This window comes from Mya arenaria, chromosome 17, assembly GCF_026914265.1.
Source record: "Mya arenaria isolate MELC-2E11 chromosome 17, ASM2691426v1".
Taxonomy (NCBI): domain Eukaryota; kingdom Metazoa; phylum Mollusca; class Bivalvia; order Myida; family Myidae; genus Mya; species Mya arenaria.
The window spans coordinates 8226894-8242323 of record NC_069138.1 but is presented as its reverse complement, the minus strand read 5'-3'; the positions used below and the strand labels follow the sequence as shown (position 1 = coordinate 8242323).

Genomic DNA, 15430 nt, shown 5'->3' with positions numbered 1-15430 from the left:
GGTCGGGTTACCAATCTAAGCGTATTAGGGGTGTTATTCAGTATTCGGGGTCATTATTTTGAGCAAACTGTTCAGGGAATTGTCCACGTTGCTTTAGAATGCAACTCTGACTAAACGAGCAATGGCATCCAGAATAAACAAATTAGGGGTCGAGTGGCCATCCTCAGCTTATTAAGGGTGTTATTCGGTATAAGGGATCATTACTCTGCGTAAACTGTTCAGGAGACTGTCCGCTTTGCTTCAGAATGCAACTTTGAATACATGAACAATGAAATTCAGAATAAACAAATTGGAGTTCAGATGACCATCATCAGCGTATTAGGGGTGTAATTCAGTATTCGAGGTCATTGCTGTGCGTAAACTATCTATTCAGAGAACTGTCCTCGTTGCTTTAGAATGCAACTCTTTCAGCATGAGCAAGGTTTTCCAGAACAAACAAATTGGGGGTCGGGTGACCATCCTCAGCGTATAAGGGGCGTAATTCGGTATTTGGGGTCATTGCTGTGCGTTAACTGTTTTTGGGACTGTCCGCGTTGCTTACGCAAGCAACGCAAGCTGCAAGAGGAATGTAATCCGGAATAAAAAAATCGGTGTCAGGTGACCATCGTCAGCGTATTAGGGGTGTAATTCAGTATTCAGGGTAATTGTTGTGCGTAAACTGTTCAGGGGAGTGTCCGCGTTGCTTTTGAATGCAACTCTGAATGCATGAGCAATGTAATGCAGAATAAACAAATTGGGGGTCGGGTTACCAATCTCAGCGTATTAGGGGTGTAATTCAGTATTCGGGGTCATTAATTTGAGTAAACTGTTCAGGGAACTGTCCGCGTTTCTTTTGAATGCAACTCTGACTGTATGAGCCATGTTACCCAGAATAAATAAATTGAGGGTCGGGTGACAATTCTCAACGTATTAGGGGTGTAATTCAGTGTTGGGGTCGTTGCTGTACGTACTTTGTTTAGGAGACTGTCGGCGTTGCTTCAGAATGCAACTGTGGCTGCATGAACAATGTAATACGGAATAAAAAAAATGGAAATGAGATGACCAACCTCAGCGTATTAGGGGTGTAATTTAATATTCGGGGTCATTGCTGTGCGTAAAATGTTCAAGGTACTGTCCGCGTTGATTATGAATGCAACTCTGACTGCATGAGCAATGTTTTCCAGAATAAAAAAATGGGGGACAGGTGACCATCCTCAGCTTATTAAGGGTGTTATTCGGTATAAGGGATCATTACTCTGCGTAAATTGTTCAGGAGACTGTCCGCTTTGCTTTAGAATGCAACTTTGAATACATGAACAATGAAATTCAGAATAAACAAATTGGAGTTCAGATGACCATCCTCATCGTATTAGGAGTGTAATTTAGAAATTGGGGTCATTGCTGTGCGTAAACTGCTTAGTGGACTGTCCACGTTGTTTTAGAATGCAACTATGGCTGCAAGAACAATGAAATCCGGATTAATTAAACTTATGGTCGGGTAACTAACGTCAGCGTGTTATTGGCATCATTCTGTATTCGAGGTCATTACTGTGGATAAACTGTTCAGGGGGCTGCCCTCGTTGCTTTAGAATGCAATTCTGGGTACTTGAGCAATGCAAGACGGAATAATAAAATTGGGGGTTTGGGTGACCATGCTCAGCGTATAAAGGATGTAATTCAGTATTTGGTGTGTTTGCTGTGTATAAACAGTTCAGGGGGCTGTCCGTGTTGATTTAGAATGCAATTCTGGCTGCATGAGGAATGTAATCCGGAATATAGTAATTGGGTGCCGGCTGACCATTCTCAGCGTATTTGGGGTGTTATTCAATTTTTGGCGTCATTGCTGTGCGTAAATTGTTTAGGGAACTGTCCCCGTTGCTTTTGAATACAATTCCAGCTGCATAATGATTGTTATCCGGAATAACAATGGGGGTCGAGTGATCGTCGTCAGCGTATTCGGAGTGTTATTTAGTAGTCATGGTCATTGCTATGCGTAAACAGTTCAGGGGACTGTCCGCGTTGCTTTAGAATGCAACTCTGGCTGCATGAGCAATGTAATACAGAAGAAAAAAATGGGGATCGGGTCACATTCCTCAGCGTATTAGGGATGTTATTCAGTTAATGGGTCTTTGCTATGCGTAAACTGTTCAGGGGACTGTCCGCATTGCTTTAGATTGTAACTCTGACAACATGAGCAACGTTATCAAGAATAAACAAATTGGGAGTCGGGTGATCCTCAGGGGTGTTTTTCAGTATTCGCGGTCATTGCTGTGCGTAAATTATTTATGGGACTGTCCGGGTTGCTTTAAAATGCAACTCTGGCTGCATGAGGAATGTAATCCGGAAGTAATATAATTGGGTGTCGCGTGACCATCTTCAGTGTATTACGGATGTTATTTACTATTAGGGGTCATTGCTGTGCGTAAACTGTTTTGGGGACGGTCCGCCTTGGTGAAAAATGCAACATTGGCTGCATGAACAATGTAATTTAGAATAAACACATTAGAATTCGGGTGACAATCCTCAGCGTATTAGGGGTGATATTCAATATTCGGGTTCATTGCTGTGCTAAAACTGTTGAGGGGACTGTCCGGGTTGCTTTAAATTGCAACTCTTGCTGCATGAGAAATGAAATCCGGATAGAAATGGGGGTCGGGTGACCACCCTCAACGTATTAGGGATGCTATTCAGTTATCGGGGTCATTGATGTGCGCAAATTGTTCAGGGGACTGTACGCGTTGCTTTAGAATGGAACTCTAGCTGTATGAGCAATGTTATACGGAATAAAACTTGCTGGTCGGTTGACCATCTTCATCGTACTTGGGGTGTTATCCAGTATTCGGGGTTAATTGCTGTGCGTAAACTTTTCAGGGGATTGTCTGCGTCGCTTTAGAATGCAACTCTGACTACATGAGGAATGTAACCCGGAATATTAAATTAAGGGTGGGATGACCATCCCCAGCGTATTAGGAGTGAAATTCAGTATTCGGGGTCTTTCCTGTGCGTAAACTGATCAGGGAACTGCTCGCGTTGCTTTAGAATGCAACTCTGACTGCATGAGACATGTAATCCGGAATGGAAAATTGTGGGATGGATGACAATCCCCAGCGTATTAGTGGTGTCATTCAGTTTTTGGGGTCTTTGCTGTGCGTAAACTGTTCAGGGGACTGTCCGCGTTGCTTTAGAATGAGACGCTGACTTCATGAGAAATGTGATCCAGAATAAACAAATTAGGTGTCGGGGGACCATCCTCAGTATATTAGGTGTGTTATTCAATATTCGGGGTCATTGTAAAGTTAATAACAAGTGGGCAATGAAATATAACTGAAGTTGTCTTTTGGCATTGACAGTTGCCAATTTCTACAAATTTTCTGTTCATATATTTCCCAGTTCATTATTCACATAAGTTATGAACAAAAAGTGGGAAATTGCATCTGAAAAGGTAGTTCATCTTACATACACGACAATAAGTGGAGTGGAAGCCTATGAAGCAACAAGACATGTACATGATAGTATCGTCGATAGTGTGGGCAATGCTACTAAGAAGGAGGCATACTATAACATGTTACCAGAATTACCAACATTGACTGATAATTGTGAAGATGACGACATTTAAACAACACCCTATAAATGTATAACTTATCAAAGTGTTTTTTAAAACATCAAGAGAAATACAATTGATTCGAAAACTTCAAAACCACATCATGGTGCATAGGGTGGGACTGATATAAGAGGAAATGCTGAAGATGTAAACAGTCTTAATCAATAATTAGTTGACTTTGTTAAGCAGCATATTGAGTCAAAACCGTTATTGGACTCACACATATCCAGAAAAAATTCCAAAAAGAATACTTAGCTCAAGATATTATGATAAAAAATATGGAACTGTACTACACACAATGCGAAAAGAAAATTGTGTCTCCGGCGAAGAAAAGCAAATAAAGCCAGATCTTCTGTGTGGGTTACAGTATGTGTTTCTACAAACAAAAATGGATCAAAGTTAATTATGTGAATTATATTAAAGAGAGCAAGCAGCTTGTAATAATGATGAAGTTGACCTAAATAATACTAAGAGTATCAGTTGAACAAAGTAAAAACAATAGAAGAAATGGAAAAGGACAAAGAGAGAGCAAAAGCTGACAGAAGTGTTTACGTTGAAACAATTGGCTTGCAGTCAGTTTGACAATTTATTCGTTGAAAGATAAGCAATTCTTTTGTCACTGACGAGATCCACAGCAAAATGAGGTTCTTTTGAGATAGATGCATTAACAGGGTTGTTTACAAAGAGATCTGCAAGAGCTTGTGTATATCGCTGACACTGAGTCAAAACAGAAACAGTATTTAACATCATCCTTTCTGAATACACTTTCAAATGTACAACATCTCTAAGCACTTAGAGAGTCACACATTTCTTCTGTCAGGACATTCTCAAATGGAATGGAATTCTGTTCACTCAACAAAAATTATTACACCTCCACTTCCGTTCCTTAAATATACTACCTTTCGGCAGTTGCGTTTATCAATCCACGGACGCAACATCTTCGGATATGTTCGGATCGCAATTCATCGCATAACGATATACATGAAAACTATTTATCTTGTTAATGTTTGTATTGTGTCAGCAGGTCCCGTAAAATATAAATCAACATTTAAGAATGTGTTAATTTATTATATTTTTATGTATTGTTGCCATAAGAATTCAATTTTACGTTTAAAAGTGATTTTAAGTGGTTGATATTTTCTTGCGTTATTTTGACGTCATTGGAAAAAAGGGTTCCGGTTACAGTCGGGTCGTTCTATTTACAGAATGGGTAAGAATGGATTACTGAAAGTTTATCTGAAATGAAAGTATTTTTTTAACAAATATTGAATGAAATTATGAACTATTGGTGTAAAATGTAATGACATCAATCCCGGAATTCATTCCTTAAATGAAACAACAAAAATAAAAACATAAGAGTTGTTTCCCTTGCAACGGAGTACACTAGTAAGTTTGGCAAGATAGACACACCCTTATATTGCGGTTCCAATGAAATAAATTCGGTAGACTTCAAGAAGTTTGTGAAAAATACTGTCTATACTTGAAGGCGTCAAACTCAGGTAAGCGCATAAAGTGGATGCTTGTTAAATGCACAACGTCATAGGACGACGAAGATACTCAAATTAAATAGATATGCGTCAACCAAAATGATCAGATTCAATTGTCATATCAGAAAGTTTTAATAGAGTTTTTTTTTAAAACAATAGCTTGATGCAATTTATATTTAGAACACAGCGAGTACTGTTTTGTGTACATGTATAAGTATACTTAGTGTGCATTGTTAACGAGTATAAAAATGAACAGAACAGAACGTTTATAGGGCATAAACATTAGAATGTTCGTAGCCAAAAAATAAGATAATATTTATATAAACTAAGTGTGTTTATCAAGGATTATTAGGTACCGCCTTGAAATGATCAGTTAAATATACTGATAAGATTTACTTGGGGGATTAAACCAGTTTACGTGCACAACCTCACTTTTATTCCAACAATCTAAAATTAAGTATGTTCACCACAGGAATTGTTTATCAATCTGCTGGATCACTGCCTTTAAATTAAACGGCACGCGCATAGGCAAAAGCGCTGTTTAGACACATCCAGCCAAGAAACAATACCCCTCACCGGCATGTACAAGACTGAATAAAGGTCATGCATTTTTAATATTTAATATTTGAATAAAAATAGAAGTTTCAACTAGCTATTTTGAGAGAAATAAGACGCGAATAGGTGCGTTTTTTTTGTAAACCTACATTTTGCCATGTCCGTTATTTTGATATTTTGAATGGATATTTATAATTTGAATGCGTGTTATTTCAAAATAGACATTTTTAATTCTGAGAACGTTCCCATTCTGTTTTTTTTTCATTTGTTGTATGAGTGTATGACTTATTGTCAACCTCTGATCATTATGTTGTGAGTAGTTAAATTATTTTAATAAATTTGAAATGTTACAGACAAATAATGCGATTCACTGGGCCTGATTTATCGAAACTTTCTAAGCTAAACAGGCTTAAGGAGCTTATTTCAATAAGCTTAAATACATACTTAAATTGAACTTTTAAAAAAGAATAATGGTCTTTTGTGATAATCATAAATTTAATTCCCATCTAAAATATAAAAGTTCTTAAAGATACACTCTCACAGACATACTATTTTTACAACTTTTTTATTTTGTGCCTTGGAAATGGCAAATTTTCGCGTAAATATCTGCAAACCAGTAATAAAAGATTGCTGACAAAAACTCAGATCGTTGATTTTCATATTTCCGTTCAAAAATTAATGTTTTATGGCTTAAACCGTTAAGATAAATGCATAAAATACCATTTTTTGATCTTGAATATAAAAATCTGCGATCTAATTTTTGTCAGCACTCTAAAATACCTGGTTCTCATGGATTTTCATAAAAATTGGCTCGTTTCAAAACAAAAAATAAAAAAGTTGTCAAAACGTTCAATCTGTGAGAGTGCAGCTTTAAAGAAGTTATTTAATGCAAATTTTTGAAAAACAAAAATAGCGAGTTAAACTTAATCCTGTTATAAGGGACTTAAGAAGTTTCGAGAAATGGGGCCCTGTTCAATTTTTGAAATTTAATCATGGTGTCATTTAGTTAATTAAATAAAAATGTGATTAAAGTATGTAAGATGTTTGTGCCAACTAGTTTTTTGTTTCAAGTTATGAAATCAGTATCGTATTTGCTACAATAAAATGTTATGTTAAATATAAATATTTCTAAACAAATTTTTGAAATATTTCTGCATTCATAGTATTTATCATTCACCTATCTGTTTGTTGTTTAAATATATCAGCTGCCGTTCAAACTTATTAAATATCACAAATATGATAGCTCTAAAACTAAAATTTTGTCTTTCAAGTTTAACTTTTGCTCAAGGCATCATTCAATAAATTAAGTGCAATTTTGAATAGTTACTTATAATACGCACACCGGTCCTCACAAATAAGGAGTGTCTTTTGAACATTTAACAAACAATTACATTCCGTAGACAAGAAAATGAGAAAACAGTTAACATAAATTGACATAGTTATATCAGACTGGCTTTAAATTGACTATTATTTAAAATCAATACATATGCATGTATAACAAATATATATTTTGAGTGATAAACCGTTTAATACTTACTTAATAATGCATTTATGGAAAATATGAATTACTGATAGCAAGATTGTAACCGTGTATTTAATAGCTGAAAACGCAAAAACATATTAAATGATTGGGGAATGCTAAAAGATTTACTGCGATCTACTTTCAGCTCATAAGGAAGAAATACCGTGTTTTCTGCGCCTTTCTTTCAAATTGAACTCGTAATCCTTCATAAGAACCATTGTTTTTAACAATAATACATCCGTTTTGGTTTATTTAAACAATTGTATTAACTGTAGTAAATCTAATTTGGGAATAAGAGTGCATCTTTAAATGGATTTTAAGTGCTCACTTATGAAAAGAAATAGAGATGTCCTCGAGTTACAACTTGGTGAAACAACAATCGATCACGTGACTATTTACACAATGGCAGCTACAAGTGTTCAATGATGGCTCGTAATATTGTTCAGAGAATACAGGACGTATTATACCAGGATTTGCAATTAAACACTTAGGCCAATGTTGTCACTTTTATAAAGTTGGTTTTGTTGTTGATTCTGTTTTTTTCGTTTATGTCATTGATGTAGTTGTTGTTGTTGATAGTGTTGTTGTGATTACTAATTTGTCATTAGATCAGAGAAGATAAGAGAAATCACCAAAATAAATTAATATAATTATGACAAACACCTAAGAAACGTTCAGCTACTCATCAAAAATGTTCAGCGGCTTTAGTACTTTTTTTCTCCAAAATTCAGAATAATTCTGATTGGAACGTTTACTACTAACACAGGTACTTCATTTTAGTGCAAAAAAACACAAAAAACAAACAGATTACACTGTCAAACATACAAACGCATGTTAAAGTATAGAAGACACTGTCGAAAGAAAAACGCGCAAACAAACAGATTACATTATATAGTATACAAAACAACCATGTGCAAAGGTAAAGACTACGTTATTGATCAAACACACACGTGCAAATGTATAGATGACCTTTATTCATACTTTAAATATTGAACATGTACCTGTCTACGAAATCAATAAATCGTGTTTTTGTTCTGTTGAACATTCATCCAAATTCTTATGTTTGGCCTTTTTAAGTAATACATTTTATACATCACTTTTGATAAAGGTCCATACATGGTGTGGGCGCATACAGGGATAGCCGCGTTGAGAAAAATAGTTTCACATCGAAAAGGACAAAAGTTATAGGTAATAGACAAACTTGATTTTTATTTATTTGAGAAATTGTCAAAACGTAATTGCTTGCCTTTGATCTTATATTAATAAAGCATATGCATTATTTTTACTACTCTTCAGGCACGAAGATGCTATTTCTGATATATGTTCTTGCTGTAACTGGGACATGGCGCGTTGGTGTCAATGGTTCTGCAAACAAAGAACAATTTGTGTCTCAGTTTACGCCGCCATTATCTCTGGTCTTCTGTTCCGGGACGAAATGCGCTGATACTGATAGATCTGTTCATCAGGAGCAACCTGTGTCCAAATGTACGCCAATTCAGCCGCTTGGTTTCTGTTCTGAAACAAATAAGGATAGTGCAGATAACTCTGTTCTCCAGGAACCTGTCTTGAACGTTCCAGCTCGCAACACACCCGTCTCACCACGCTCGTCTTGGGATAACGTTTGTGCGAAGATATGCAACTGGTGGAGTTGCACCACATATGTTTGTCACAATGGTGTTTGCTGTACACCCGGGAGCCCGAAAAGCAAATGTTGCCCATATAGCCATCCAGTTTGTATTGCAGACCGATACTGTTGCAAAAAAGGTTACTCTAAAGTGTGTGGTGGAAAAACCTGCTGCAAGAAGAATACGAATTGTTGCGGATCCAATTGCTGTACCTATCATCAGACTTGCTGTGGAACAAACGCGTGTTGTAATAGGGGTGACAAATGCTGTAAAGATAGTTTGGGTCATAGATCTTGTTGCGATGAGAAGCACACGTTTTGTTGTGAACAATTGGGCTGCAAAACACTTTGTCCCTCAATATTTGATGCGGTGCCATGTAATGGGGACTTAAGTGCAAATATAGACAGTCAAAGTGAAACTTATGATTTTGTTAAAGCAGACATAACTTCGGGTTCACCAAAGGTATTATACAGGTTGCTGCGTAAAACCGAAATCCCCGCAAGAATAGTGGCAAAGGATGCGGGAAGTACAAAAAGGGTTCAGTCGCATGTTCTTTGTGGATCCAGAAAGAAATACGTTTCCCAATACATTTCGACAACAACCGATCTCCAATGCGCCCTGAGGTGGTACCACACGAGTCTAAATGGAGGGATAGTAAAGATAGATGTATCCAAGTTGCCGAAAACTGCCAGAATCATTGATTTAACGGACCCTAATATACGCAAACGAGATCTTACAAACCCTAAGGCCGACTATTTTGCTGCACGTATGAATGAGGTTCTTGTGGCCTTGCCTAAAGGCGCATCAATGTCGGGAAAGATTATATATCCTCCAAGATCCAAGGATAAAGAATATGTCTGAGTTTTGTAAAAGTTTTCGACTTTCATTTATTATATATACTGAAACTTTCACAATTTTAACGTTTTCATCAGTCGCTACAAAAGATTTATCAATAATGGCAAAACTAATACGCGTATTTACGGTGTATTTCATTCCAGTTTTAAATGCAATGTTCGGAGAGTAAAATTCAATTCGAATATTTGTTATCACTTCGATGTTGTTGATTTTTTTCATTGAAGTTCAAACACACCATGACAAGAAACCAAAACTTTATTGCGAGTGTACTGTCCAAGGTGCGTGCTTTTCAGTATGTTGCATGATACGCAGAATGGGTCAGGGATGGTTAAAATATTATGAGCATAATATGGAGGGTTCAAACACAGTTAATAAATCTCATTGGTTTATGTGAATTTTGTTCACGAAACTTGACACTGCTTCTGCCATCTATGATCTTTAACAATACCAATGGATTTACCTGAATGAAATTAACCAAACTTGTAAAATTCATTCTTTGTGTGAATAAACTTGTGTACACTATTGTTTTGCTGTATTTGAGCAGGTGCGAGTAAATGTTTAAATCCTATTGGATAAAACAACCTATGTGCCATTCATTCATTTCTCCATGAAGCATTCGTGTAATCAAAACAGCTTATTTATATTCATAACCGTACTACTTTCTTTTTAAAACCTATGATGTCAAGTCATAGTGGGAGTTTGTTTACATTAGTTAGCGCATTTGATATATGTATTTCCTTCGGTGTGTAAGCAAATTAGGTGTAATTTTTCAGAAAATTCATCGATGAAACGCAGAAAAATAATGTTCATTTATTAAATACATTTGTTCATATGTCAAAATCTTGATTAATTAAGGTTGTGAAAATCTTCTTGTAGGTGCTCTTGAACATGTAGGTACCCGCACAAGGTAAAAGTGAAGTTAGCGGCAATTTATCAAATCTGTTCGTAAAATTTACCTTTATAGTTAGGGTGAATGACTCTCGCATAAGTTACTACCCCGCCTTCCCCCGCCCCCGTTTACCTTGCACGAGCATATTGTACCTGTACGAGGTATATGTAGATCATATAGTTCGCATCTATCTTGATACCGAATATGACGTAGAACACGTGGTACACGTAACAGTACAACTAGCGTTCCAGAACATCTCGATTATCTTTTATTTTATCTTTGACTCCCCTTTAACGACGAGTGACATATTGATTTTGCAATAAATCCAAATATGCTTTTTATAATTTAAAAAAAACATGTTTATTGACTAAAACCTAACATAATATAGCTCGCCATTGTCACAATAATGAATCAATTCTGACAAAGCTTGTTCTTTGGCCTGAAATGTAAATAAACGGAATGTAATGGCTATGATGACAGTCAGGAGCGTTGCTAGACCAGAATATGCAGGCCCGGATTTCCCACATCCGTGTTGATAGAGAATTTAGTGCATATAAAGACCAGTGGACCCCGTCATGGTCGAGCATGCTTTTCTCTGAAGAGATCTGTTGGTTTTTGTTGACCTCGCACGTTACACATCTTTAGCATATGCCGACTACCCTTCAATTTTAAACGCTTTCTGTAACTGTTTGATAATACCATTTATGGCATAATGTGCAGGCTCGGACCAATAGTTCCTAACTTGAGCTACGCCAACGACAGTGATTTTAAACATCAAAACAAAAATCTGTCCTTTATCGTGCTTACTCACCTGTATGTGTATTGCTGGTGTAATGCTTCATTTCACGCTTTTAGTGGCGTAGCTACATATAGGCTTTGTAGGCTTGGGCTTACAATTTTTTGGAGAATGACAAAATTAGATAACTAAAATAACCAATATAAACTAATAGATACTAATTTAACCAATGCAAGTTTGATGCTTATTTAAACTACGTTCAAGGTGCATTCCTTAATTTTATTTTAATAATTCCATATATAATTAAGTTTGTGTAATTTGCATATTTTACAAAAGGAATATTCAGATAAGTAATGCTAAATTTATATGCCTAGAATAAAGAATTATAACCAAAGTACAAAGGGTCACAACATATCTTCACTGATACACCACATAACTAAATCCCTACGAAATAGTGAACACATACTATGAGCATTTATTAAATCCAACAGCGCTTTCAGAATCTAATCAATAAAAGGTTGAGATGCAATTCTCACACATTAAATTCATCACGCCCCCCCCCCCCCAACTAACCCCCACAAAAAAGAAGAAATAAGGATTCAGAATGTTTTTACGAAAATCCTGAAGATCTTTCTCTCTGAAATTTAAAAAAAATTTTGGTTGCTCTTAAACCGTTACAAATGGAAAACGACAACACTAGATCATTCTAAACATTTTCTGATAAACGAATTCTAAAATTATCATAGTTAAAACCATAGTTTACAATAGTTTACTTTGATAAATATATATAATCTAACAATATAACTAGATTATTAAACAGTGACGTACCGATTCTGTAATACACATATATGAAACACATGTTAAGTAATTACCTTACCATTCCTATATACTGTAACGTGCGACATAACAAACACCAACGGATCCCTTCAGGGAAAGGCATACTCGACCCTGAAGGGGTCTACTGGTCTTTATATACAGTAAATATTAGATCCACACTGAACCCGGGCTTTGCTAATTTGCATATTACCAACCAAGTTAACATACATACGAACATAAGAACGTACTTCCGTCTATAACGAAATGTTAGACTATGAACGCACATCCGCCGCATACAACGATCAGTTACATTACTTTCCCCTCCGAGAAGACTCGTCCCGAGTCTTGGTCTTGGAGACACGTGGGTAAGGCAACTCCGATCCGGCAGTTTTCTTTATCCCACCACTGCCACCATTTGTAACGTGCGACGTTAAAGAAGCCCAACAGATCCATTCAGAGAAAACCGCTCGACCCTGAAGGGGTCCGTCCACTGGTCTTTATATACAATTAATTATCAATCCAGACAGAGCCCGGGCTTTGCTAATTTGCATATTACCAACCAAGTAAACATACGTACTATAAACGTCTATAACGGTACGTTATACTATGAAGGAACATCCGCCGAACAAGCGGACCGTTATAATGAAACGCCGTCCAATATTGATGACCATATCATTTAAAACCCCTCCAATGCTGATAAGCGACAGACTGACGGAAGGTCGCCCGCACATATGACGAACCGTCATTGTGATAAATACCAGTATGTCATGGTCACCGCATGAAGGCTCGGCAACAATTATATTTCAGTCATAACATAATCATATATCAACAGCTGCTGTCGGAAGGTTTGAAACATAATTAGATGAAAGAAATCCGATATCAGACATACCGCACCGACGATGACAACTCCACGCTTACAGCTACTTATTGAACTCAGTCTTTATTTCCAGATAAATTCAAAAGACGTTATCAATCTGCTGGGCCATTTCTCGGATATGACTGACTTCTGTAAACAAACATCCATTATCTTTTGTTCATACTTTGTTTATGGCGTTCATTCATTGTATATAAAGTGCATAATTTGTATTTTATGTGAACACTGCGTATGCAATCGTCATGTCTTGTACACAGCGAGCATACACATTTAGCGTACATACTTCGTACACGACGTGCACACTTGCGTGTAAGGAGTTTGAATGCTACGTGTACAGTTTGTGGTTAACGTGAATACATTGTAGACAAGGTGTAAACTTTGTAGTGTAGCTTGCATATTATGTAAACCACATGTATACTTTATGGTATTCTTTGAATTATGATATTTCATACCATACACGTAAGTATGCTGTGAGTTATAATGCTTCATACCATACGCGTATGTATGCTATGAGTTATAATGCTTCATACCATACGCGAATGTATGCTATGAGTTATAATGCTTCATACCATACCCGTCAGTATGCTATGAGTAATAACGCTTCATACCATACACGTACGTATGCTATGAATTATAATGCTTCAGAATAATCACGCCAGTATACTATTATTTATAATTCATCATACCATACACGTAAATATGCTAGGTGTCATAATACATCATACCATTCACGTAAGTATGCTATGAGTTATAATGCTTCATACCATACGCATAAGTGTGCAGTGAGTTATAATGCTTCAGAATATTCACGTTAGTATGCTTTGTGTAATAATGCATCATACCATTCACGTAAGTATGCTAAGAGTTATAATTCTTTATACCATACACGTAAGTGTGTTGTAAGTTATAATTGTTCATACCTTACACGTTAGAATGCTATGAGTTAGAATGCTTCATACCATACACTTTATTATGCTATATTTACACATCAACTTGATGAGCGCAACATCCTCGGATATGTTCGGATCGCGAATTATCGTGTTACAATGTACATGGAAATTGGTTATCTTGTTATTGTTTGTATTGTGTCAGCAGGTCCAATCGGTTTAATTAATACATACATTAGCTATGCATATTGTTTATTTGTATTAGTGGGAAAATGAGATTACCTACTCGAAAAGTGTAAATCCTATTTGTCCCTGAGCCAATAAAAACATATACAGGAAATGACCCCTACACGGAGATAAACAGGAGATGCACAACAGGGGATTATCATGCCAAACATTTCTTAAACTATGCCTTTAAGACTATTTAATTATTAGCCATACTTGAGTAAAGCTGTTTGTAAAGGAAACGTTGGTTGACATGACTTGACTTCCTAAAATCTTGAAATCTCGATCGTCTCTAATTAACTTACATCTTATCATCAATGTCTCTTTGAAGTCTATAATTTTTCATATACAATGACAATTAATTAAATCCATTTTTCACACCATTTTATAAGAAGTCGTTATTTATCACATAACATGTACCCAAAATGATATAAATTAACATTTTAGACACAAACAATGAGCCAGATGCCTTTGGAACATGCTATACAATTTCGTGCCATGTCATTGCAAATGGAAGTCAACTGGAATGAAACATAATTAAACTTAGATTGTGCACATACTTATGCATACGGTTTCTTACTCAATGAAGCCAAATGTATAATTATATGCAAAAGCACAAAGTGATGCTGGCATTACTAAACATGATTAAGTGCCATCATGGTAAAAACATACATTTACTACAAACAATACATGTTTTCATAGCCTTGTGTGCTGTTTTGTGCTGCATGAACAGAACTGATTGTGAAAACAGAACAATTTGTGTGAACATGTAGAAACCATGGATAATATGTTAGCATACTAAGATGTAACTTATGTAGGTATTGTCGGCAATGGGATCAAGGAGTCTTTGTTTTTTTTTCAGATCACCAAAAGTTGACATTAACTTAATGACGCCTGATCAGATGGCATTACTAACTAGTTGATTGACAGTCCTTTCTAGCTAATGCAAAGGCTAGCTTAAAGCTAGACCGCCTGGTAGTGTTCTGAATTGGTATAAGTTTGCTGAAATTATTTCTTTAAAGGAACCAAAAGCACAATACATTGCGACAGTCCTTTCTAGCTAATGCAAAGGCTAGCTTAAAGCTAGACCGCCTGGTAGTGTTCTCAATTGGTATAAGTTTGCTGAAATTATTTCTTTAAAGGAACCAAAAGCACAATACATTGCGATGTTTGGAAATCCATAAATTTTGGTTCCACTGCTTTATAGCTGAGTTTTACTTATTTGACAATGATTGTGACACTGTTAAATAAACTTATCAGTCATTATTATATTAATTGTAATATTAATTCTTCCCAATAGTCCATTCAACACTGGGTCAGCAGAACATCAGAGTATTTCAAGCCATGTGGCGCATAAAAACATGTCTGTGCTCACCATT

At 36.2% G+C, this 15430-nt stretch overlaps 1 protein-coding gene across 1 annotated transcript; it reads left to right on the top strand.

The window, feature by feature from the left end:
- Positions 1 to 8258: 8258 nt before the first annotated feature.
- LOC128224232 (keratin-associated protein 10-10-like) lies at positions 8259 to 10146 on the top strand. The gene is made up of 2 exons (XM_052934024.1): positions 8259 to 8332; positions 8441 to 10146. Exon 2 carries the CDS (start codon positions 8449 to 8451, stop codon positions 9628 to 9630), a length of 1182 nt encoding a protein of 393 aa, XP_052789984.1. The 5' UTR covers positions 8259 to 8332; positions 8441 to 8448; the 3' UTR covers positions 9631 to 10146.
- The last annotated feature ends 5284 nt before the right edge of the window (positions 10147 to 15430 follow it).